General features: G+C 40.5%; 1 protein-coding gene across 2 annotated transcripts in view; it reads right to left on the bottom strand.

Annotated features, from left to right (window-relative positions):
- NR3C2 (nuclear receptor subfamily 3 group C member 2) overlaps positions 1 to 27,844 on the bottom strand; it is a 423,462-nt gene that overhangs the window by 12,305 nt on the left and 383,313 nt on the right. For both annotated transcript variants that reach the window (XM_069744049.1, XM_069744048.1), the window contains exon 8: positions 20,862 to 21,019. In XM_069744049.1, coding sequence (XP_069600150.1) covers positions 20,862 to 21,019 — 158 coding nt within the window. The remainder of the gene's footprint in view (positions 1 to 20,861; positions 21,020 to 27,844) is intronic.

Below are 27,844 nucleotides of genomic sequence, written 5' to 3' on the forward strand. Positions count from 1 at the left end.
GGGTGTGTTTGGATTAGGGTTTCAGTTATAATTGGGGGGTTTCCACTGTTTAGTCACATCAGGGGCTCTCCAAACGCGACATGGCGTCCGATCTCAATTCCAGCCAATTCTGCGTTGAAAAAGTAAAACAGTGCTCCTTCCCTTCCGAGCTCTCCCGCGTGCCCAAACAGGAGTTTACCCCAACATATGGGGTATCAGCGTACTCAGGACAAATTGGACAACAACTTTTGGGGTGCAATTTCTCCTGTTACCCTTGGGAAAATACAAAACTGGGGGCTAAAAAATAAGTTTTGTGGGAAAAAAAAGATTTTTTAATTTTCACGGCTCTGCGTTATAAACTGTAGTGAAACACTTGGGGGCTCAAAGTTCTCACAACACATCTAGATAAGTTCGTTGGGGGGTCTAGTTTCCAATATGGGGTCACTTGTGGGGGGTTTCTACTGTTTAGGTACATTAGGGGCTCTGCAAACGCAATGTGACGCCTGCAGACCATTCCATCTAAGTCTGCATTCCAAATGGCGCTCCTTCCCTTCCGAGCTCTCCCATGCGCCCAAACGGTGGTTCCCCCCCACATATGGGGCATCAGCGCACTCAGGACAAATTGGACAACAAATTTTGGGGTCATATTTCTCCTGTTACCCTCGAGAAAATACAAAACTGGGGGCTAAAAAATAATTTTGGGGGGAATGTTATTTTTTATTTTCACGGCTCTGCGTTAGAAACTGTAGTGAAACACTTGGGGGCTCAAAGTTCTCACAACACATCTAGATAAGTTCCTTGGGGGTCTAGTTTCCAATATGGGGTCACTTGTGGGGGGTTTCTACTGTTTAGGTACATTAGGGGCTCTGCAAACGCAATGTGACGCCTGCAGACCATTCCATCTAAGTGTATTTCAAATGGCGCTCCTTCCCTTCCGAGCCTTCCCATGCGCCCAAACGGTGGTTCCCCCCACATATGGGGTATCAGCAGCGCACTCAGGACAAATTGCACAACAAATTTTGGGGTCCAATTTCTCCTGTTACCCTCGGGAAAATACAAAACTGGGGGCTAAAAAAAAAATATTTGTGGGAAAAAATTTTTGTTTTATTTTTACGGCTCTGCATTATAAGTTCCTTAGGGGATCTACTTTCCAAAATGGTGTCACTTGTGGGGGGTTTCAATGTTTAGGCACATCAGTGGCTCTTCAAAGGCAACATGGCGTCCCATCTCAATTCCTATCAATTTTGCATTGAAAGGTCAAACGGCGCTCCTTCCCTTCCGAGGTCTCCCATGCGCCCAAACAGTGGTTTACCCCCACATATGGGGTATCAGAGTACTCAGGACAAATTGTACAACAACTTTTTGGTTCCAATTTCTTCTCTTACCATTGGGAAAATAAAAAATTGGGGGCGAAAAGATCATTTTTTTTTCACAAAAATTATTTTTTATTTTTACAGTTCTGCATTATAAACTTCTGTGAAGCACTTGGTGGTCAAAGTGCTCACCACACCTCTAGATAAGTTCCTTAGGGGGTCTACTTTCCAAAATGGTGTCACTTGTGGGGGGTTTCAATGTTTAGGCACATCAGTGGCTCTCCAAACGCAACATGGCGTCCCATCTCAATTCCAGTCAATTTTGCATTAAAAAGTCAAATGGCGCTCCTTTGCTTCCAAGCTCTGTCATGCACCCAAAACAGTGGTTTACCTCCACTTATGGGGTATCGGCGTACTCAGGACAAATTGTACAACAAGGTTTGGGGTCCATTTTCTCCTGTAACTCTTGGCAAAATAAAACAAATTGGAGCTGAAGTAAATTTTTTGTGAAAAAAAGTTAAATGTTAATTTTTATTTAAACATTCCAAAAATTCCTGTAAAACACCTGAAGGGTTAATAAACTTCTTGAATGTGGTTTTGAGAACCTTGAGGGGTGCCGCTTTTAGAATGGTGTCACACTTGGGTATTTTCTATCATATAGACCCCTCAAAATGACTTCAAATGAGATGTGGTCCCTAAAATAAAATGGTGTTGTGAAAATGAGAAATTGCTGGTCAACTTTTAACCCTTATAACTCACTAACAAAAAAAAATTTTGGTTCCAAAATTGTGCTGATGTAAAGTAGACATGTGGGAAATGTTACTTATTAAGTATTTTGTGTGACATATCTCTGTGATTTAATTGCATAAAAATTCAAAGTTGGAAAATTGCGAAATTTTCAAAATTTTCGCCATGTTTCCGTTTTTTTCACAAATAAACGCAGGTAATATCAAAGAAATTTTACCACTATCATTAAGTACAATATGTCACGAGAAAACAATGTCAGAATCACCAGGATCCGTTGAAGCGTTCCAGAGTTATAACCTCATAAAGGGACAGTGGTCAGAATTGTAAAAATTGGACCGGTCCATAATGTGCAAACCACCCTTGGGGGTAAAGGGGTTAAGAGTTCTGGCTCCTACAGACCACTTAGACGCTCCTAATCAACTCGTTACCTGCATTAAAGACAGCTGTCTTACATAGTCACCTAAAAGACTCCTGTCCACAGACTCAATTAATCAATCAGACTCTAACCTCTACAACATGGGCAAGACCAAACAGCTTTCTAATGATGTCAGGGATAAGATCATACACCTGCACAAAGCTGGAATGGGCTACAAAACCATACGCAAGAAGCTGGGTAAGGCCGGAGTCACACGACCGTAATACGGCCGAGTGCAATGCGATAAAAAATGGCATAGCACTCGGCCCAATGTTAATCTATGGGGCAGCTCCTATTATCCACTTTTTTCTCGGCCGCATTACATATCCGAGTGAAATCGCAGCATGCTGCGATTATCAGTGTATCTCGGCCGAGAATCGCCAATGCAAGTCTATGGGTGCGAGAAAAAACCGGATTACACACGGACCATCAGTGTGACTTGCGAGAAATACGCACCGATGTTCTATAGAAAAGCCGGCAATTCATTGTGGGGTACAGTAAAATCACACTGACAGGTTAGAATAGAACAGATAAAATTAATGTCTACTAATGTTAGAAGCGTCTGTGTGCAAAATTTGGGGGCTCTAGCTGTTAAAATAAAGGGTTAAACCACGGAAAAAACTGTTGTGGGCTCCCACGCAATTTTATCCACCAGAGTGGGAAAGCCAGTGACTGAGGGCAGATATTAATATCCTAGAGAGGGACCATGGTTATTGGCCCCCCCTGGCTAAAAACATCTGAATGACACACGGATAATTTTTGGAGGAAAAAAATCGCATCCTCGCATTGAATACGGATCACTGTTCAGGATATTTTCTGCGTATCTCGGCCATCAAAAATGGACCGTATTTTTATACGTTGTTTGTGACTCTGGCCTAAGAAGGAGATATTTGTTGGTGCAATAGTAAGAAAAAGGAAGAAATACAAAATGACTGTCAATCGACATCGATCTGGGGCACCATGCAAAATCTCACCTCTCCATATCCTTGACCATGAGGAAGGTGAGAGATCAGCCTGAAACTACACGGGGGAACTTGTTAATGATCTCAAGGCAGCTGGAACCACAGTCAGCAAAAAAACCATTGCTAACACATTAAGGCTATGTTCACACTTTGCGTTGTCCTTCTGCGGGTTCTCCCGCAGCGGATTTGATAAATCTGCAGGGCAAAACAACTGCGGTTCTCCCTGCAGATTTATCGCGGTTTGTTCCGCGTTTTCCGCTGCGGGTTTCCGCCTATACTATTGATGCTGCATATGCAGCAATATGCAGTATCAATAGTAATGTTAAAAATAATAAAAATTGGTTATACTCACCCTCTGACGTCCCGATCTCCTCGACGCTGCACCCGGCGGTCCGGTTCCAAAGATGCTGTGCGAGAAGGACCCTTCGTGACGTCACGGTCATGTGACCGCGACGTCACCGCAGGTCCTGGTCGCACAGCAACTCTGACCGGACGGCCGCGTGCAGCGCTGAAGACTTTAGAGCGTGAGTATAACATGATTTTTTATTTTTTAACCCCAAATATGGTTCCCAGGGCCTGGAGGAGAGTCTCCTCTCCTCCACCCCGTGTAGGAACCGCACATTATCCGCTTACTTCCCGCAACGTGGGCACAGCCCCATGCGGGAAGTAAGCGGTTCAATGTATTCCTATGGGTGCAGAATCACAGCGATTCTGCACAAAGAAGTGACATGCTGCGGGTTGTAAACCGCTGCGTTCCCGCGCGGTTTTTCCCGCAGCATGTGCACAGCGGTTTGCGGTTTCCATAGGGTTTACATGTTACTGTAAACGCTATGGAAACTGCTGCGGACCCGCAGCATCAAAATCGCAGCGGTTCCGCGGTAAAAACCGCAAAGTGTGAATATAGCCTAAAGGTTTAAAATCTTGCAGTCCCCACAAGGTCCCTCTGCTCAAGAAGGCACATGTGCAGACCTGTCTGAAGTTTGTCAATGAACACCTGGATGATTCTGTAAGTGATTAGGAGAAGGTGCCATGGTCAGATGAGACAAAAATAGAGCTCTTTGGCATTAACTCAACTTGCCCTGTTCGGAGGAAGAGAAATGCTGCCTATGACCCTAAGAACACCCTCTCCACTGTTAAGCATGGAGGTGGAAACATTATGTTTTGGGGGTGTTTCTTTGCTAAGGGCACAGAACTACTTCACCGCATCAATGGGAGAATGGGTGGAGCCATGTACCGTAAAATCCTGAGTGACAACCCCCTTGACTCCACCAGGACATTAAAAATGGGTCGCGGCTGGGACTTCCAGCAAGACAATAACCCAAAATATACTGTCAAGGCAACAAAGGAGTGACTCAAAAAGAAGCACATTAAGGTCATGGAGTGGCCTAGCCAGTCTCCAGGCCATAATCCCATAGAAAACTTATGGAGAGAGTTGAAGCTCCGACTTGCCAAGCGACAGCTTCAAAATCTTAATGATTTAGAGATGATCTGCAAAGAGGAGTGGACCAGACTTCCTCCTGACATGTGCGCAAACCTCAGCATCAACTACAAAAAACGTCTGACTGTTGTGCTTGCCACCAAGTATTAAGTCTTGTTTGCCAGTGGGATCAAATACTTATTTATCACTGCAAAATGCAAATACATTTATATTATTTATACAATGTGATTTTCTGGATTTTATTTTTGATATTCTATCTCTCAAAGTTAAAATTAATCTACCCTTAAAATTAGACTGTTCATATCTTTGTCGTGGAGGAGAGCGCTGTCCTCCGCGACTTTGGTCGCATTTCACTCTAAACTGCTGCATACAGGACATTTCAAGGCATCCAGACAACTTAAAACCTTTGGATCTGCAAAGGCAGGAGATTGATAATATCTACTATTCCAGTAAAATTGTTCTGATGAAGGTCCGCATGTGGACCGAAAACATTCAAACCTTCTGCTTTATGGATGCACAATAAATAATGTTTTTTCAAGCCACAATACTACTTATTCACTCTCGTCTGGACTACTGCAACTCTCTTCTAATCGGTCTCCCTCTTTCCAAACTTTCTCCTCTCCAATCCATCTTGAATGCGGCAGCCAGGGTCATATTTCTGTCCAACCGCTTCACCGATGCCTCCATCTTGTGCAAGTCATTACACTGGCTACCCATTCGCTACAGGGTCCAGTATAAACTCATCTCTCTCACCCACAAAGCTCTCCGCAGTTCTGCACCGCCTTATATCTCCTCCCTCATCTCCGTCTATCACCCTACACGTGCCCTCCGTTCTACAAATGACCTAAGACTAACATCCCCCGTAATCCGAACCTCGCACCTCCGTCTCCAAGACTTCTCTCGTGCTACGCCAGCTCTCTGGAATGCACTTCCCCAGACGATCAGACTGATACCTAGCCCCGACCTATTCAAGCGCGCTTTAAAAACCCATCTCTTCAAACAAGCCTACCACATCAACTACTCAGTAAACTAACTTTGTCCTGTTCCCTCCTTCCAAATATTATCTGCATGTGAATCTGCACCCTACTATTCATCTGTCCCCACACCCTCCATGCACACGATAACTGCACTTGATACTTGACTATTGCACTTAAACACACGTGCTGATGACCGGATCATGCAGCTTCATATGAAAATCCCTATTTATTATAATTGCCAGACCTGAAATAACAAGCACTTTTCACCTATTGTGTCCCCCCATTTCCTTGTAGATTCTAAGCTTGCGAGCAGGGACCTCACCCCTAATGTCACTGTTTAAATTGTCTTAACTTATACAGAATTTATGTCCCCGCTTAATTGTAAAGTGCTGCGGAATATGTTGGCGCTATATAAATACAAATTATTATTATTGTTATAATTATTACTTGAGTGCCAAGTTCTTTTCTATTTTTAGTTTCAAAATGGTGTCACTTGTGGGGGATTTTCATTGTTTAGGCACATCAGAGGCTCTCCAAAAGCGGCATGGCATCCACCAATTGTTCCAGCAAATTTTGCATTCGAAAGGTCAAGTGGCGCTCCTTTCCTTCCAAGCTCTGCCGTGCGAACAAACAGTGGTTTCCTCCACATATAGGGTATTGGCATGCTCAGGAGAAATTGCACAACAAATTTTGGGGTCCATTTTTTCCCTGTTACCCTTGTCAAAATAAAAAAAAACTGGATCTGAAATAAAATTTTTGTGAAAAAAGTTAATTTTTTTTCCACATTCCAAGAATTCCTGTGAAGAACTTGAAGGGTTAATAAACTTCTTGAATGTGGCTTTGAGCACCTTGATGGGTGCAGTTTTTACAATGGTGTCACTTTTGGATATCTTTTATCACATAGACCCCTCAAAGTGACTTTAAATGTGATGTGGTCGCTAGAAAAATGGATTTGTAAACTTTGTTCTAAAAATGAGAAATCGCTGGTCAACTTTTAACCCTTATAACTTCCTAATAAAAAAAAATGTTTGTTCCAAAATTGTGCTGATGAAAAGTAGACATGTGGAAAATTTACTTATTACCGGTAAGTATTTTGTGTGACATATCACTGTGATTTTAGGGCATGAAAATTGAAAGTTGGAAAACTGCAAAATTTTCTAAACTTTTGCCAAATTTCCATTTTTTTAACAAATAATCGTATCAAAGAAATCTTACCACTATCATGAAGCACAATATGTCTTGGAAAAAACAATTTGAGAATCACCGGAATCCGTTGAAGCGTTCCAGATTTATTGCCTCAAAGTGACAGTGGTCAGAATGGTAAAAATTGGACCGGTCATTATGTGCCAACCACCTTCGGGGGTAAAGGGGTTGAAAAAAAAAAAACAAACATTTTTTTTTTTTACTTTTTCCCACTTTGGAACTTTGACAGCTCTGATCGTGGTTATAAATAATAGCAATGCAGGAGCTGCATTGACATGTGTTAGTTAGATCATGCATGGTGCATGACCTAACTAGCTTGACAGCCCTGGTAACAGGATGTGGTTAGGACGACATCAGGTCACCATGGCAACGATCGGTCCCTCACAATGACGTCGCGTCGGTGCTAATTGCCTGCCTTTTAAATGCTGCGATCGGTATTGATTGAAGCATTTAGAGAGTTAAATGGCACTGAGTGCCGTGTGTCAGTTGTCACGACAGCTGTACACTTACCAACCAGTATGTATGGAAATGCTCAAGGTCATGAAGGGATTAAAGATGTAACCACAACCTTATATTAAGAGGGTTGGGCTGGCCAGTAAAACAGGTTATCACCTATTCATTGGATAGATGATGGTGATAACATGCTCATTAGTTGGTGTCCCACTGCAAGGACCTGCACAGATTTGCAGATGAAAGAACTTTTATTCCTGACAAGAAAATGTTGTCCCTGTTACAAAATGGTATAGTAGGTCAAACACCTTACCGCCAGTCTATTCATTCTCCATCTGTCTGATTGAAAAGTTGGGTGCAGCACTCGGGAGCCCCATGAGTAATTAATGGATTGCAGATCACAAAAAAATGCACATTGTCAATCCATTATAAATGTATATTATATATATTTTTTAAATGCCTTCTTATTACATACCACTGAGCATTCAGCAATTTGGCATTTGTGTTAATATTTATGCCATGTACCATACTTTACCAGTCGGAGAAGGCTCTTCAATAAATGAAGGCAGAAGCGAAATGTCTTCAATTATTTAGCCATTCCCATCTATTGTTGGTTAATTATGTAACATTTAATTATCATTTGAGAATATAAGGACAGGGTAGTGCTACTGTTCACAGATAATTATTTTGAAACCAATACTGGCAAGAAGCACCTAACCGGGACCCAAGAATCCATCCTATGAAGAAAGGACTTTGTTTTGTGCATTGCAACATACAGAGTGAGTCTCAAAATAAAATTAGGACATAATGTTTTGCCAACAAAACCTTAAGCTCTTCCTTTATCTAAACATGGCTGGGACCAGAGAGCACACCCCGATGTCACTCTTCAGGGACACAGCAGTTTGTTTTTGGCCAGTTTTGAAAGAGGCATTAGAAATAAACTATTGGAAATTCTTAAAAGTAGTAAAAAAAAATTAGAAACTTTGCTTCCTAAATTGAAAAGTGAAGACACAAAAGAGAATAGTGAAACCAAAAACACTCAGTTTGAAAAAAATCGCAGTAATCCGCAAGTGCTAGTAAAAGATGTAAAAAACAGGGTATTTGGTTGATGCGTTTTTTGCAAAAAATGTATACTAAGCTGCTCTACCAAACTTCACGGTATACCCATATCAGAGCAGTCCTAACTAATGTATGCAATCCCTATCTGATGTATTTAAAAACCTGATCATCTGTATATTACCTGTGTGAACAGGGTTCAGAGAGGAAAAATCCATGTGTGCATACAGAGTAGAACAGCTTTTGTGCAGATAGCCCAAGAGGAGTGGTGGATAACTGAGTGTTTTTGGTTTTACTATTCTCTTTTGTGTCTTCAGGTTTCTTGGTGGTGTGTGAACATGTTCCTACAGACTTGTTCACTGTGCAAGTAGCCCATGTGTTCCTGTTTCCATAATTGTTCTCTTGTGTCTACAAGACTGGGGAGGTATCCACCACTCCTCTTGGGCTATCTGCACAAAAGCTGTTCTACTCTGTATGCACACATGGATTTTTCCTCTCTGAACCCTGTTCACACAGGTAATATACAGATGATCAGGTTTTTAAATACATCAGATAGGGATTGCATACATTAGTTAGGACTGCTCTGATATGGGTACACCGTGAAGTTTGGTAGAGCAGCTTAGTATACATTTTTTGCAAAAAACGTATCAACCAAATACCCTGTTTTTTACATCTTTTACTAGCACTTGCGGATTACTGCGATTTTTTTCAAACTGAGTGTTTTTGGTTTTACTATTCTCTTTTGTGTCTTCAGGTTTCTTGGTGGTGTGTGAACATGTTCCTACAGACTTGTTCACTGTGCAAGTAGCCCATGTGTTCCTGTTCCTAAATTGAAAAGTGCAGCATTAATAGATACAGTGGCATGCACAACTTTGGGCACCCCTTGTCAAAATTACTGTTGTTGTGAACAGTTAAGCAAGTTGAAAAATAAATTATCTCTAAAAGGCTTAAAGTTAAAGAAGACACATTTCCTTTATATTTTAGGTCCAAGAAATATACATTATTATTTTTATTTTAAAAATTACAAAAAGGAAAATGGTCCGATGCAAAAGTTTGGGCACCCTTGGATATTTGTGCTCTCAGATAACTTTGAGCAAGGTTTCAGACTTTAATTAGCCTGTTAGGGTTATAGGCTTGTTCACTATCATCGTTACTAAAGGCCAGTTGATGCAAATTTCCCAGCAAATTTCCCGGTCCAGAAAGCTGGCGGGGAAGGGGGAGCAGGAAGCTGGCGGCTATAGCACAGTGACAGCTGATGACCTCAATAATCACCCTCTGTTGCTGCATCTCCGTCCCTGCATCTCTGTCCCGGCACCAGCAGCTCTTTCCTGTTCCTGTGCTCAGCGATCAGGTGGTACCGCTCATTAAGGTAATGAATATGTACGCGACTTCACTTCCATAGGCCCTGGAGCTCATATTCATGACCTTAATGAGCGGTACCACATGACCACTCAACACAGGAAGAAGCTGATGTGCCTGGACAATGGAAATGCAGGGACGATCAGCGATGGCGTGAGGAGGGTGAGTTTGACAGGTGAGGACGCCGTACAAGATGGGATGGGGGAGCCATGCATGCAAGGATGGGATGGGGGAGCCATGCATTCAAGGATGGGATGGTGGGAGCCATGCATACAAGATGGGACAGGGGAGCCATACATACAACAGGGGTGGCCACTCAGAGCAGGACAGGGGAACCACGCATACCGGGATAGCAATGAGGGGACAATACATACCTGGCTTATACTCGAGTCACTAAGCTTACCGAGTTTTCCGTGGCAAAATTATGTACCTCGGCTTATACTCAGGTCAGCTTATACTCGAGTATATATGGTAATATGATGACTGCAATATATTAAGACAATAATAAGTTTGATGGGAGTGCTTCTTCAACCCCTTTACAACCTATGGCAGGGGTGTCAAACTGCATTCTTCGAGGGCTGCAAAAAGGTCATGTTTTCAGGATTTCCTTGTACTGCACAGGTGATAATTTAATCACCTACACAAATAATGAGTTGGTGATTAAATTATCACCTGTGCAGTACAAGGAAATCCTGAAAACATGACCTGTTTGCAGCCCTCGAGGAATGCAGTTTGACACCCCTGACCTATGGCATATAAATACATCATATGTCATGTCTCTCCTTTTGATGCGGGCTCTGGCACTGAGCATGCATCTTTAACAGCACATGACAGCTGATTTGATCAGTTGTCATGTGCCCCTAACAGCCACGGGTGGAATAGAGATCCATTCACTGTCGGCACTTCACATGATCACCCTGGAAGTGTGTCAAACCCTACCTGTCGGTGCCCCTTTCACATGAGCGCCCCTTTCACATGATTGCTGTGGCGATGGGTTGCCATTAGGGACGGGCGAACCCCTGGATGTCCGGGTCAAGCAGGTTCGGCAAAACATTTAAAAAATAAATAAAAGTTTGGTTTGGATACCAGAACAGTATTCGAACCCTGACCACATTCAAAAAAATTTCTCACAATATACTCACTGAACTCAGCGCTGCACAGTGAGACTTTTTCTCGGTGCTAGCAGTGGTCTCACTGAGGTCACCGCATTTCATCAGCTTGGTTGGGAATGTCACCTCAGTGACCTGCGGTAACCTCGATGACATCACCGCTAATCACGGATGCTGAGCTCGCAGCAGCTCATTCTGTGGTTTTCAGCCTGGACGGTCACATCTTGGCAACGTCCAGATTCAAAACCAATTATCGCCGACATGGATTACGGCATGCGACCGTGTGCTGGACAGGTATTTTTGTTGTTTATTTTTTTTGTTTTTAACAGGAGACCAGGGCTACAATGGAATGGGAAAAAGGTGAGTATAACAGTGTTTGTTATTTTTAAATAAATGCATAAAATGGTCTGCATTTTAATTTCAAATAAAGGACTTCATTCAGTTTTCTTTATTGACAATATGATTACGGGGTTAGTAATGGAGAGGCATCTTGTAAATGCCTCTCCATTACTAACCCATTGGCTTGATGGTCACCTGACCATACAAAGGTATCAACAACCCCACAAATATCAACCCCACTTGCCACCGCGAAAGAGCAAGTGGGAAAAGCTGGAAGGAGCCAATATTCATTGCCCCTTATCAGCCTGAGAATACCAGCCCCTAGGAGTCTCCTTTAGATTGGCTGGTCGTTAAAAATGGGGGGACCCCAAGCCACTTTTAAAAAAAATATATTTAAATAATTTTAAAATATGGCATGGGGACCCCTGTATTCTTGATAACAAGCCATGATAAAGTTTACAGCTGAGGGTTGCATCCCGCAGCTGTCAGTTTTGCCATGCTGGTTATCAAAAATAGAGGGGAACCCACACATTTTTTTATAAATTTATTTATAGCGCGGGCACCAGCTGATTAATACTCACATCAGCCGCACCTGCTATTGCTGTTATTAGTGGCAGCAGGCGTAGTATGATGGGAGTAGTACTCTCTCATCAGCTGCTGCCACTCTGAGTGGAGGTAAACTTTTTACTGCCGGTAACAGCTGCTGGTGCTCTGACTGGTGGTAATCATCTTACCGTAGATGAGGGTTGCCAGTGTTTCTCGTGCTGCTATGCTGGATCCTTGCCCGAACAGTAGGTATTCAGTAAAAACCTGAACTTTACTGTTCAGGATTGCCCATCACTAGTTGGCATGACAACTGGGGATTTGCAGAAGATCTCCGTGCTTATCATTGCTGATCTGCTATGATCAGATGATCGCAGCTTCAATTCTCCTAAGTGGACTATGGAAGCCAGTAAAAAGTTCTTAAAAATGTTAAAAATTTAAAAAATATAAAAAAGTTTAAATCACCCCCCTTTTGCCTCCATTCAAAATAGTAGTAACAAAAAAACAACACATTTTTGGTATTGCTGGGTTGAGAAATGCCCGATCAACATATAAACTAAATTAATCCTATCGAAAAACTGTCTAATGGAGAAAAAAAACAAAGTGCCAGAATTAGTTTTGTTTTTTTGCTGCATGATTGTATTATATCGTGGCAGCACTGTGAAAACTATTAATGAAAATCTGTTTATTAAATACAAGGGTATTCTTGTATATCCACATATCTTTACATTATGAGAACACTTTTAAACAATCTTTGATACTGTTTATGTTTGTATCACATGTATTGAAAGATCCTTGGTCAATATTACAGTAATGATCACACGCACAGAAGGTTGTCAGAAATATTTATGCAGGAGTTCTGAATCCTGAAAGAAAAGCCCAGAGAGGTTTATTTTTCATGAAATACTTTATATTTCCTCCCAAATTTGGCTTTTTACGGTTTACTTTTCAGCATAAAATGAGCACAGATATTTACTGACACTAAATGCAGCAGACTATAAAAGTGTCGGACTACTTAGTCATTTCCTACTGAGAAAAAATACCAAGAAAGTCAGAAAGAGAATTGCATTAATTTCTATGTGAAAAAAAATTGTGAATATTTCTGTATATAATTCTATAAATATGTGCTCACAAAGTTTAATATGGAAATTATACACATCAGACAGTGATCATGACTTTATTGCAATTAGCCTACGAGTGAATAGGTGAAGTTGCTGTGGAGCGCCATGTTGGAACGTTAGCATTTCTGAATGGTGCTTTTAATTCAATCTTTACTTTTTATTCATTTTTTTGCCATTTGTAAAGGACCTCTAAACTTAAAAATTACAAAGCATATGTAAATATAATTGATGAAGAAAGCTTATATCACTAACGCATATATATGGACGTATTGGACAATTACCATCATCCTCTTCCCAGTGGCTAAAATTGTATTTACCTTTCCATCAAATGTAAATTGCATTGACAACAAGTTTGCAGTCATAGATCATTAGAGTCAGATTACAGCAGACATGTAACAGTAGATGCCACTAGAGGTCACCCTACCAGTATATTACCCACTGATACCAGGATCCATGTAGGACTTGTTGAGCTGCATACACACAAGTGAAAGGAGCATTTTCTACACATGAAGCTGCATGTAGAATATGGAAAGACACAGAATACAGGAGGACACAACCTTTTCTGCCATAGAGAAACATAACTCTTGTGGGTCACAATAGAGTTATTACCATGAGTCATTTATGTCAAATTAAAACTATATAACATGAATGTCTGATGGGTGCTGGCTCCTATTCCTCTTTAACTCATATACAACGTTTCTAGTGTTCCAAACTTAGATCTCATCTTCTGATATGGTATATGGGGACTCAGATACAGTTACAGAGAACACCATTAATGTGTTACGTCGCTGACCCGAAGCTACTCCTCTAAGATATGAAAATTATATTTAAGCAGTCAAACACAGACAAGCATTTCTCTGTGGAAATGGTCACAGACCATACAGAATAGAATGAAGGGGCACGTAGCCTCAGGGCTCCCTCTGTTGGATTAGAGCTATGTGAGTAACATCAGTACTTTATATTGATGGCCTATCTATAGGGTAGGTAATCAATATCAGATCACTGGAGGTGTGAAACCTGGCACCTCCATCGATCAGCTGTTCTCGGTACCTGGATGTGATCATTTACAAGGTTGAGCTCCATATCCATCAACTTTCTAATGGAAGCAGCAGGGTACTGTAGATCCACCTATATTGAAATGAATAGGCAGGGATCTGCAGTGCCCCACTGAAGCCACTGTACAGATCACACGGCTGTGTAATTCTGCTCCATAACTGTACTCATCCGGCCATCACCAGCACCGATAGCAGCTGATCGGCAGTTGTGCCAGGTGTCCCACTAAACGGATATCAATGACCTACACTAAGGATAGGCCATCAATATCAATTACCAGACAACCGTTTTACATGCACTTGCAGTGTTAGGTGCAGGGAAAGTGGATACTACAATGTTAAATTGTGCTGCAGGAATGCACGCATTCTAGGAGGGATTTTATAAATGCACATTCACTAAGGCTCTCCTCACATCTGCATCGTGGGACACAGTAATAGTGGAAGCAAGAAAGAGGTCACAATGTCATCACGTCAGACACCAGCAGAGACTAAGGCATCCAATACGGTCAGGATCTGTTTTGCTTGGAAAAATAGTGCTTTATGCAACGTGATTTTTAGCTCTAAAAACTGCGAACTTGTGATGGAGGCGCGTAAAAATGCCTTCGGTACAAATGTGCCCCAGGGCTAAGATGTAACATTATTGATAGATTAGCCTCATGATTTCTAATATGTTTTTAATTCTGAAAGTAGCATTAGATTTTCCAAGAATGTTGCAGAATGATGCCTCGTCTCGCATGTGAAACCCTAGCTCTGGCGCCGGCACTCCGGAGCAGAGCGTGCGGCCGCATAGGAACACATGGAGCTGCACTCTCCGCTCCCAAGTGCCGGCGGCAGAGCTTGGGTTTCACATGCGAGACACGGACGTGCTTCTCACATGTGTAAAAAAGCAGCAACCAGCAGCACTCAATCAACCAGGATGCACGCTCCAACGTCCATGGATCCACTGGACCAATACTCACAATGTAGAAAAAGAAGCAGCATCCATTCCAGGTGAAGGGTATATGAAAGAAAAGTCTTTATTCCGCCATCACATCATACAACGTTTCGGCCAGACAAAGGCCATGTCTGGCCGAAACGTTGTATGATGTGATGGCGGAATAAAGACTTTTCTTTCATATACCCTTCACCTGGAATGGATGCTGCTTCTTTTTCTACATTGTGCTTCTCGCATGTGTGATCCCGGCCTTAATCTAATAACAGAGTGTCCGAACAGGTAATCATTTTATTGTTTTCTCTTGGATTCCATATAAATTTGACCTGCTACATTAAAGAGGTGTTATATCTAACTGGCCATATTCACATTTTTGCAATCAGCTTTTAAATACATTTTCATGTCCTGATAAAATGAAGTAAATTTAGCTGAGGGTGGTGGCCTCTGTCATCCATAGTCTATCTTTAATGAAAGATATGTTTGGTTGACAGATACTGCTAGTTACTCAGAAAAGCCTCCATTTACCATATACATGACAAGTTTTGCCCACCTAAGTACAGGTTTCAATACAGTTCTTCACACCAAATGGTGGCAGATATTGTACCTACTGGACTGTGGGACCTTAAATTATGGTTACAAATGCTGTACAGATTTAATTTTTTTTACCTATTTTTATATAAAGTCAAAGCCAGAGTGGATCATACAAAGAGAAAAAGTACAAAAAAAGTTAGATTTCAACTCTAATCTTTGTCCATTCTTGGTTTTAGTAGAATTTCTACATTGGTCTCTTGAAGTACAGCGGTAACAAAAGCAACTGTTTCTACATTATCTATTAATTGTCAAAATATTGATATCGCAACAATTAACACAGCAGATGTAAGAACAGTTTTACAATAGTCCCCAATGAGATCTAACAAGATTTTCTACAGAAGTGATAATGGTAAGAATCACACCTTCAGTCTATCCAGACATCTTGCAGATATTTGCAATTCACCCTTTACCAGCACACATTACCCCTATGCAAGTGCTTTCTGGTTCTCTTAATAAAGGAATTCTAAACCTAGAAATGAATGAATTAATAAATTAATAGATTGAATAAGAAGTATAGCTGCCCTTGCTGTCTGTTAGTCATTTTCTGTAGGCTCCTGAAACAGTCTTGTATAAAGCCTGCAGAAAACACCAATTTTTTTCTGCTGATCAGGTTCATCTTTAGCTTGTTGCCTGGTGAAATCACATACTCTTAAGCCAACAGGGTGAGGCTTAGTGATCTTTCTATATATTTTCAGTTTTAACTTAAATATGAGACAAAGTATGATCACAGGAAAAAATAAATAAAATAAAGGCAGGAATGTCAGGATATTTTTTTTTACATATTTTTGTGGATTTTATGAGTTTAGTGTTCCTTTAAAGTTAGAAAGTCCTAGCCTATCCCTTTATTTCCAATTAAAGTAAAACTAGAGAAACCCAAAGAGGGCCAATCACAACTTGATGGCTATATCGTATAGGGTAAATTGCATCAAGGCACCTTGCACTTTCACGCATTAATTTTTCTTTGTTGCAATCAATTAATAATAGGTTTTATTGCACCCCTTGCTCTCCTGGCAATCTGCATTATGACAGATTGCACTATAGCACTATGCACTTTATTATATCATCTATAACTTTGCTGTAATGTGACTAAGTGTTGAGCCTATGCTATGTCTTTATTCATACGTGCATTCTAATGATATCTGAGGAGGATAAATGTGGAACCTTCTATTTTCACTGTGAATGGGATATTAATGGGTGTTCCCACATATTGCCTCCATCACAAGTAAGATACTCTCTCTCTCTATATATGACTATATTAAATGCACCAAATTATTAATATTAACTTTTTTTGCTACTCCTATCAATTTAAATAGAATTTGATTCATTGGCTCTTTTTTACATATTGTTGTAAAACTTCCTCTACCTCCTGCCTTGAAGTGTACTTTGTTGTCATCTTTCACTTTTTAGTTGTTTTGTCTCTATGTGTGAAGAGAACACGGGTATTCTACCTACACATCCAAAGCACTCAGCTATCAGATGTATGTCCATCTTGGCTATATATACATTTTACCTTGAGGGCAAAAACCCCCGTAATGTCTTAATAGTCATAACCTTATAGTATGTATCTACTTGGAGCACACCAGACAAGTTCATTGTGAGGTCTACAGAGCATGGTAACCCAAAAAAATGTCCATGACTTGTGAGGCCACGTTCACACGTTCAGTATTAGGTCAGTGTTTTACCTCAGTATTTGTAAGCCAAAACCAGGAGTGGGTGATAAGTACAGAAGTGGTGACATGTTTCTATTATACTTTATTTCTGATTGTTCCACTCCTAGTTTTGGCTTACGCATACTGATGTAAAATACTGACCAAATACTGAGCGTGTGAACGTGACCTGAGAAATGTATATAAATGTGGGTATATGCAGGTTTGACCCCAAACTTTGGCAAACTATTTGTATGTGCACCACAGTTAAAAGCACCTCTGCAACCTATTCTGTTCATATAAATGACTGTCTGACTGCCAATGTATAAAGAAGATGCATTTAGCAAAATATGTCATTGCCAGGGGAATATTATCTTCTGCCTCCTACAGTGCTTTTCAAAGAGAAGGAGCAAAAAACACTCCAGAAAAATAATTCCATATGTAAGTTCTTTAAACAACACCAAGCTGTAGTATTCCGGCATGTCCTGAAGTGCACTCCGCTCACCCTATGATCGCGTATGAAACATAAATAATGAACACACATTGGAGTCAGAGGTACTCTCGCATGCCAGCAGCTATATAACAAGCCTCAGTACAGTCAAAAGTTGAGCTCAGCATCAAATAAAGTGACCACATATTGCTTCAACAAGACAGACACAGATCACTTCTGCCTGCTCCAAGATATAGATTACCACAGGTTTTTTCAGTCTCATAAAAGCAAAACTACACTGAAGTAAAAACAGCTCTAGAATCATGTACAAGGAAATACAGGGTCTTAGCACATCATTTTAACTTGGCAAAATCAAGCAGGTAGCACAGTCGTAAACATCACAGGCCAGTACGGCCACAAATTAACTTCTTCTGCAGTATTTATTACTCATTACAAGAAATAAAAATGTCACATAAAAGGATATAGCAATATTCACATAAATCATTTCAACCAGCTACATACCTCAAGTAAGGCAAGGTCAGAGGAATATCCCTAGACAAAATACAAGAATATACCGTATACACTACAATACTAATGGTACAAGAAAATCAGAGCAAAAAGTATCTGTAAAGTGTAAACTGAGGAAATGCATAAATGTTTAAAGGGAGTCTGTAATACCCAAAGCTCAAACTGAACTATTTAGATATTCATATGGGCGCCTTAGCCCCTATAAAAATCAGACTTGTAGTATACATAGTATACATTTTAGTACCGTAATTTCCTTTTATATAAAAACAGTTTTATCAGATATGCAAATGAGGGGGCTTTGGTGCACCCCTGGCGTGGCCAAAGGCTCAGTGCATCATTCTGCCCCCTCAGTTACCACCATCCGCCCCTTGACTGTGCGCACTGTGGAACACTCCCTGATCTAAATGCCCAGACCTGCACACCAACACTGCAGGGGCCGAGAGCACACACAATGTCAGTGTGTTGAGGTGCCTTTTCATTCCTCTCCTGTGTGCATCAGCTGCTTGCTGCACGTAGGCCCACAAAGAGTTGGCGGCCGACATTGACAGGAGAGGAAGATGAGAATGCAAAATGTCAGTGTGTCCGTGCTCTTATTTCCCTGTATGGACAGCTTTGGTTGTCCACAGCTGTGTGATCCTGTGTGCAGCAAGCGGCCGGCCGCTATACACAGGAGAAAGGTAAGAGCACACTGACAGTGCAGTGACCAACTGTGTGCACACATACAGTGCGAGTGCTAATCTCTCTCTCCTGTTACCATCAGCTACCAACTGCTTAGTGCTCCTTTTTGCAGCGAGTGGTTGCTCCACACAGGAGAAGGAAGAGCACTGACATGCACGCATTGACATTATGTGTGCTCTCACCATGCAGTGTCAGTGCGTGAAGGGCTGGGAATTTAAATCAGGCAGCACTCCACAATGAGCACTGTCAATCACCTCAAGGTGTGGAGGATGGTAAACGAGGAGGCAGAACAGTATGCAGAACCTTTGGCCACACTAAGGGTGCACCAAAGCATCCACATTTATATATCTAGTAAAACTGTTTCATATAAGACGAAGTTAATTAAATCTACAGTGCAAGTATGATTTTTATAGGGGCTTGTCCCCTATATGAATGTCTAAATAGTTCAATTTGAGTTTTTGGGGTGACAGACTGCCTTTAAGACTATAAATGCAAATAATAAATTGAACAGCTATTCCCTTCATCTAGCTGTCACCAGCCTGTGCACAATGTCACCCTGTAAAGCCTGTCATGATGGGTGTGGTGACATCACTTTATCTGACCAGCCAACTGATGTCATCTGTAATAAATGTGAGGAACCAGAGGGACATCTAGAAATTAATTCCTTTCTCTTAATAAAACAAGTGATGGAACTTAGATTTCATTTGGTTTTAATATTTTACTATTCTCCTTATTATATTTTTTATTTCAGTTTGTAGTTTGAGACTAGAGCCAGTAAGGGAAAATGTGAAATCTATATTAGGATTAGAAACATATGATCAGAAATTGCACTTTTTCAGCTGCAAGTAACTGTAGGCCAATGCTTCTTCCTGACTACCTGGTTGCCCTACAGGCGACATTGAGACACCCCCTTCCAGATATGTATGAAGTATAGAGCCTGTGTATGGCTTTCAGAGAAGAGTTGATAAGTGGATCAGTACTGTCAGGTCTCTTGTGTACAATCTTAACAGAAGAAGGAACCAGCTATATGTTTTATATTAAGAAAATTTCATATCAACTTGTAAATTATCTGATCTTACAAGTTACCGCAATTTTTCGGACTATAAAATGCACCTTACTACATAACGTATATCTATGTTTAGGCAGCAGGAAATGGGAAAACATATTTCAAAATAATTTAAGGGAACCTGTCAGCTTTCCCAGCAGGCCCACCCAATCACCACCATGTATGTACTGATCTCTTTATACTTTTACTAACAAGTGTTTTTTCATGGATGACTGATTTTTTAATATGTATAAAGTCAGTTTTAAGTTTGGGCTTGTGATATGCTAAACTCTCTGCAGCACACAGTGCACACACACACACACACACACACACACTTAATTAGTCAGAACCTTCAACATCTGTGCAGATCTGATGACATACAGAACCTTGTAGCTTTCTCTCCTGCCCTGCACCGATCAGCAGACTGGTCAGTGTTAGGCTGGAAGAGGGAGAGCTGTGCAGCTCTATAGTTCACTCAGTGATTGTGAAGGAGGCGGTGTCAGCGTTCTCCTTGATCATAGGACGTTGCCTTCAAAGTATAAGACACATACTATTTTAATAATGTGACGGATAGAATGTAAGTCCCGCAAGGACAGGGTCCTCTCCCCTCTGTACCAGTCGGTCACTGTAAACCTGTTTACTGTAAACGATATCTATAACCCTGTATGTAACCCCTTATCACATGTACAGCACCATGGAATTAATGGTGCTATATAAATAAATAATAATAAGCTTTTTTTATTTTTGCTAAAAAGTGAGTCTTACAGTCCAAAAATTACATTAAATATGGAATAATTGCGGGTGGCTTAGCAAACGTGAACCCCCACACACTAGTCATGGAGGAAGAGCAGAGAAGTAAACTGACCACTAGCACTTTTCAAACAAACATTACTCATGCATTATCATTGGGGAGGAGATAAAATGAATGCTATGTGCGGGAGTCACTTACATCATGCATGGAGTCAAGAAGTTTAGTTAAGTGGAAATATCGCTGCCAGCTCTGTCCAGCACTGTGTGGACTCTTCATTAATATTTTCCTCAGTTCTTTAATGTAATTCAGTCTCATTTCTTCAAACGCAGCTTGGCATTTAAGTCCATCTTTGGGAACTTGGTTGAAAAAAACAAAACAAGAAGTCATTGTGCTAAATGTTAAGAGGTATACTAAGAGCAAAAAATGCATAGCCAAAGCACATTTCTATACCTATATATGCATATCAAACGGAGAGGAACTTTGATTCTTATGGCCGATCATTCAATATATAGAAAGTGTTCAGTAACATAAAAAAACATACAAATGGATAACCACACAGAACACTTTTTAATCACAAAATGTGATTTTTAATTCAGTACTTTCATAGCCCTTCAGTCATTTTAATAACGTCCCCCATGTTAATTTTCTGTCACTACAGTTTCTACAGTGTTGCACCAATATCATTTTAGCTGGCAAATATAATAGAAGGGAATTCGACAAACAAACTGAACTAAGTTTAAACACAAAATTCTGGAACAGTGCCCAGATTCGTGGATTGGGCTTATTGAACACAGTTGTACTATTGATCTGGATAACTTCCAATTCTCCATGGTATAGGAAGTATATGAAACACTATGTAATAGGCAAAAAACACACAATGTTTTGCCATTTCTGTTTCATAGTTTGTGACTACAGATAAAACAAATATGTCAACAAATATGTCACCATCCACAATTGTGAGTAATACAATACTGCCAGAACATGATTGCCATGACATTCCATCAGATATACCATTAAATGTATACATTTGAAATCTCCATTCACATAAATGCTAACATCTTGAAATCAGGGTCAGTATTGATTGTATTTTTTATGGAGTGTATCAAGGCCCAGGAAAGAGTGACCCTGAACCTGGGCTGGGATGAGAGGTAGGCACATGCCTGGGGCACTACCTCCAGCTTGCCTGAGGTAAAAAAAAAATCCTGACATTGCTGAATGTCTGTGGTCGCTTGTCACCTTCCTCCGACTGCAGGCATTCAGCACAATTATGGCCTCTCTCTGCCTGTGCACCGGCAGTTGCTCCTTCTCCACACAATTATATTTATGTCTGTAAATGTGCGAATGTTGTTGTTTGCTCCTCATAGGACGTTGTGATGTAGTGATGTCATCCCTCCGTACAGCGCCCACTGCTGCACCAGATGGAAGAGAAGACTAAGCTGCGCTGGACAGTGAGCCTGGATTAGGTGAGTATAAGCTTTTATTTTTATTCTATTATTTTCCTAATTAATGGAGGTTATCTAAGAGGGGCTGGCTATGGGGACATAAGGAGATAGCTATAGGGACATCAGAGGGGATGTGGTGACATCACAAGAGGGTCTAACTATGGGAACATAAGGGTCTGGCTATGGGGACATTTCAAGAGGGTCTAGCTATGGGGACATTACAAGAGGTGGCTGGCAATTTAGATATAAGGAGCTGACTATGGGGAAATTACAGCTCCTTACAATTTATTTACTGATAATGGTTCTTGGGATGTATTCATGCACTGATGGTGGTTCTAGTGACCTATTAATTTACTGTTTGTGATTTTTTTGGTGCCGTTTTTATGCACAGTTAATGACTCTGGTGATGTATTCATGTACTGATGACGATTTTGGTTTTGAATTCCTGTACTGATGATGGTTCTGGTGATGAATACAGCACTAGAACCATCATCACTATGTGAATACATCACCAGAGCCATCAATAGTACATGAATACAGCACCACAACAACCAACACTACATGAAGAGGTCACCACAACCACCATCAGTACAGGGTTACTTGACCAAAACCAACAACAGTACATGAATACATCATCAGAACCACTATCCATACAGGAATATGGCACCAGAACCACCATCAGTTTTGTTGCAAACTGTATTTGTTGAATGACGGATATAAAAACCATCATACGTATCCCTTCAAAATGGGGTCTGTTTAGCTTCCATTGGTGTATCAGCAGCCCCCATTATAGTTAAGTAATATTAGCTTCTATGTCTGTCCTTGGGTTTGTCATTTAAAATATAGGATGTTAGGGATGAATATCGTTATTTTTCCCAGGTATCCTGTAAATGGTCTGCAAGCATATCTAACTATGAAAACACACTCCCTGTTGAGTCTCAAGTTTGAATCAAAATGTCTTGATCTCAGCTGACAAAGGTAGTTAGGATTAATATAATTTGATAAAATTAATGATAAGTGTAAAGTAAACAATTGCTTGAGCAACTGAATATCCCACCAATGTGTTAAAGTGCACTGCTAATATCTTCGGTAAACTATTCCAGACCAATTCAACTCCCACTGTTGTTGTTACATTTGTAATTGTAGATTTTTTCATGAAGTCAATGAAACTTTTTTGTTCAGAATAGTCTATTTTCCAGACATAAAATGTTTTCCACTACACATTGTTTTCAATTTGCCCTTCTTTCAAAAAATGTTTTATGGTTTCACATAGGTCTTACATTGGTGCCCTAACACCTTGCATTGTTCATGATTGTATGGTGGAAGCAAAGCTAAACTTTGGGATCTTGAAAAAAGCAGTAAGAAAAGCAGCAAAAAAAGCCAGCAAAAAGAAGCCAGCAAACTTGCAGCATTTTTTTTTTTACAGCCAAGAGATCAGGCTTTGGCTGCAGCAAAAAAAACAAGGAAACTACCGTAACTACAAGATCCTTTCCAGGTGGTGTAGGACCCCAGAACGCATTCACCATATGTTCCCTGGGACCTCAGACAGATGTTGGAGGTGAGATTCAGATGAGGGTAGTATAATCCATATATGGTGGTCTTGTCCTAAAATTATTAAACTTTGGAGAGCTATCTTTGACCTTTTTTAATAACCTGTTTGGTACTACATTGTGATACACCTCAAGCAGCACACGTCTCTGTGTTTCCTACCTGACTTTCATCCATCAGAAAAAGTTTATTAAGATTATTTTTAGCAGCAACAAGACAAATCATCCCTAGACACTGGAGGTCACCTATCCCTCAAATCTGTGGACTTTTTAATTCATATGGAGGACATGATGGTTTTGGATTACTGGCTGCGGTTACAATCCTATGAATATGAACCTGGCTAGCCTGGACCTCCTTTAGAGGTTCACCTGAGTTTAAAATTTGGATAACTTACCCAACTTGAGTTCAAATAAACTAAAAACAACCCTGGACCTATGAAAAAAATTAAATGGCCACTGCAAAAAGTTTAAACCGTTTTTGTATACGGTTGTAAGTAGTGCTCTGCTCCCAGATCCCAGGAGGTGCCCTTTTAGGTATGGGAGCACTAGTCATTTACCCATTTATCCATACATTTACAATAAAATTATCATCATTAGTGAAATGGCGTAAATATAAAAAAAAAGTTTTTTTCAGCTACATTAACACCTTAGTGACAGAGCCAAATTTTTCAAATCTGACCAATGTCACTTTATGTGGTAATAACTCTGGAACGATTCAACATATCCCAGTGATTTTGAGATTATTTTTTCACGACACATTATACTGTATGATAATGGCAAATTTAAGTCGATATGTTTTGTGTTTATTTATAAAACATATCAGAAATTTGAGAAAAATGTTAAAAAATTAGCAATTTTCTAACTTTGAATGATTATCCCTTTAATCCAGATAGTCATACCACAGCAAAACATTAATAAATATCATTTTCCACATGCCTGCTTTACATCAGCACCGTTTGTAAAATGTTCTTTTGTTAGCATTTTGGGAGGTTTAAAAATGTAGCAGTAAATTTTCATTTTTTGAAGGAAATGTACAAAATTTATTTTTTTAGGGACCTATCCATGTTTGAAGTGACTTTAGGGGTCCCATATATTGGGAAACCCCCAAAAGTAATACCATTTTAAAAACAGCACCCCCTGACATACTGAAAACTGCTGTCAGGTAGTTTATTAACCCTTCGGGTGATTTTCAGTGATTAATACAAAGTGGCATGATAGGAATGACAATGTGTATTTTTACCACCTAAATGCCTCTAACTTCTGAACAGGTTACAACAGCCATCAGACTCTAAAGGTACCTTCACACAACGATTTCGTTAACGATATCGTTGCTTTTTGTGACGTAGCAACGATATCGTTAACGAAATCGTTATGCGTGACAGCGACCAACGATTAGGCCCCTGCTGGGAGATCGTTGGTTGCTGGGAATGATCAGGACCTTTTTTTGGTCGCTGATCACCCGCTGTCATCGCTGAATCGGCGTGTGTGACGCCGATCCAGCGATGTGTTCACTGGTAACCAGGGTAAATATCGGGTTACTAAGCGCAGGGCCGCACTTAGTAACCCGATATTTACCCTGGTTACCATTGTAAAAGTTAAAAAAAAAAACAGTACATACTCACATTCCGATGTCTGTCACGTCCCCCGGCGTCAGCTTCCCGCACTGACTGTCAGCGCCGGCCGTAAAGCAGAGCACAGCAGTGACGTCACCGCTGTGCTCTGCTTTACGGCCGGCTGGCGCTGACAGTCAGTGCAGGGAAGACAGTTTCAATGATGCCGAAGTCTTTCCCCTGATCGTTGGTCGCTGGAGAGAGCTGTCTGTGTGACAGCTCCCCAGCGACCACACAACGACTTACCAACGATCACGGCCAGGTCGTATCGCTGGTCGTGATCGTTGGTAAGTCGTTTAGTGTAACGGTACCTTTAGGCCACTATTAGGCCATGAATTGCCAGGGCAAGCATCAGGACCACAAAATCATGATCTGAGAACACCAATTGGGATAAAGAGGAAGCTCCCACACTCTGTTAACCATTTATAATGATGTAGCCACTATTAACAGCAGCATCTAAAGGGTTAAACAGATTTGGACAGTGCAAACACTGAGCTTGGCTGATGTAGCAAGTTGTCAGCTATAGTGCACAGCCGACAGCTGCTGGATTGTCACTTATGTGGGAATGCTATTTTCTCATATCGCAGGTCAGTTAAAAGACGTATTGGCTGTCATTAAGGGGTTAAAGGAGTCTTTATGTAAACATTGTAGTGATAGTGAACTGCAATCTAGCCATTGAGACTATTTTGTACAGCTGCAATAACTATTGTTATTAAGAACAATACAATCTTTGGCATCAGCTGAAGTAGTTACCTAACATATTTCACAGATGAACCCTGTCATTGTATTATATTGATTTCATTGTAGATTGCTTTGTATTTTAAATTGAAATCTGTTGATAACTTTGCGAGTAGCTGATGTCTTTTAATTATACAATGAAACCTATTGTGCAATGAATGGAGGCTCCGAGAAAGTATACATAAGCCCACTGGTGGGGGTTGGGTAATTTATCACAATTTTCCAACATCATGTAAAAAGCAAAAATTGAAGCAAAAATGCACGATGGCTGCAGAAACCCGCCTAAAGGTCCATTTGCACAGCTCAAAGTGCAGCGTTAAATGACCGCCAACATGTTTGCCGGTCGTTGGTCGATCAACAACATGCTTATGGAGAAAACTCCAATCAGTAATAGATAGTTCAGAGCTCGCATGCTGCCATTGTTCTCGGCATAACACGGCCCATTTTCACAGGACGATGCGCAACTGATGAGCGCTCGTTCACGATAATTGTGCAGAGTAAACACTTTTAGAATGTCTGCAGATATCTAGCTGAATTTCACCCAGGATATCAGCAAAATGATTGCTTTATTACCGGCACACTGTTCAGGAGCCAGATTACGTTTGGGGCTCTTCTTTGCTTTTTGGAACTGAAAATATAGCTAAAGAAGGTCCATTCAAGGACTAAACCCAACATAACATATGATCCTTGCTACTCTGCCATGGTTTGATACAAATTGATATGCAGATAAGATGTACAGCTTCTTTTTGCTGACTCAGCCATCCATATTTTCTGTAAGTGTGTTATTACAGAAGTGTTTTTTTATGCAGTTAGATTAAAGTCTTTTTAACAGATAAAAGGCCATTTATAGGCTTATCGCCACAAAAATAAATTGAACAAGTTCCACTTAACTTTGCCCTTTTCATCCCACCCACACGTCTCACAGAGAAAACACTCATTAGCTTTCTCTTTTTTATGCGACAGAAGATTATTTTTTTCCTTCAAGACATACAAACTGACAAAGTATACTATGCTGCTTACTGAAGACTACCACAACCCCGGCACAGAAAAGTAGGTCCATTGGACCTACATGAGGAGGAAAGCTGATCATACACATCACAAAGCAGTTTTCTATAAAAGCGCCTGTTGATCGAGCAGGTGTGGACTTCTCAAAGGTGATATCGGCATAAATGGCTTATATCTGTAGGGAACAAAGCATTGGCTCTATTGTAATGCCACTACATGACTAACAATTGCAACTGTCCACACATGAAAAAACACCTTCATGCCCTCTTCAAGTAAACATTATTTTTCTTGCATTTAATTATAAAAAATATAAGGTTTTCATAGTGCTTTGTCATTTTTTTAATTGTGTTACATTTTTTTTCTCTGGCATTTGTCCTATACAAAAACTTGATGCAAAAAACATCAGGAAAAAAAAACAGCATTGATTTCCAATTGTTGCAACCTTTTCTGAGCAATAAGGGTAAGTTCAAATGAAAACTTCATGCTGTGGATCTGGCTACAAATCTACATATGTTTCATGCAAAATGTTTTTGAGCCAAACCTAGAAGTGGATCCAGTAGGAAGGAGAAGCAAAGTTTTACAGTGCCAGCAAAGCGTATGAGATTTCAGAAATCTCATGCACACAGCTTGTTTTTTGTCCTCAGTATTTTTTTGCAGAACCTTGTTTTTTTGCAGAATGGAGCATGTCGCTTTTTTTTCAGCGTATTTCACTAATTGAAAGCAATGGGTGGTGCAAAAATGCTGAAAAAACGCAGGCATTAGTCTTTTCTGTGTTTTTTGTGCCAAAACCTGATGAAGTAGAATCACATTTTTGTATGCACTAAATCTTATCAGCATGC

This window comes from Ranitomeya imitator, chromosome 1, assembly GCF_032444005.1.
Source record: "Ranitomeya imitator isolate aRanImi1 chromosome 1, aRanImi1.pri, whole genome shotgun sequence".
Lineage (NCBI taxonomy): Eukaryota > Metazoa > Chordata > Amphibia > Anura > Dendrobatidae > Ranitomeya > Ranitomeya imitator.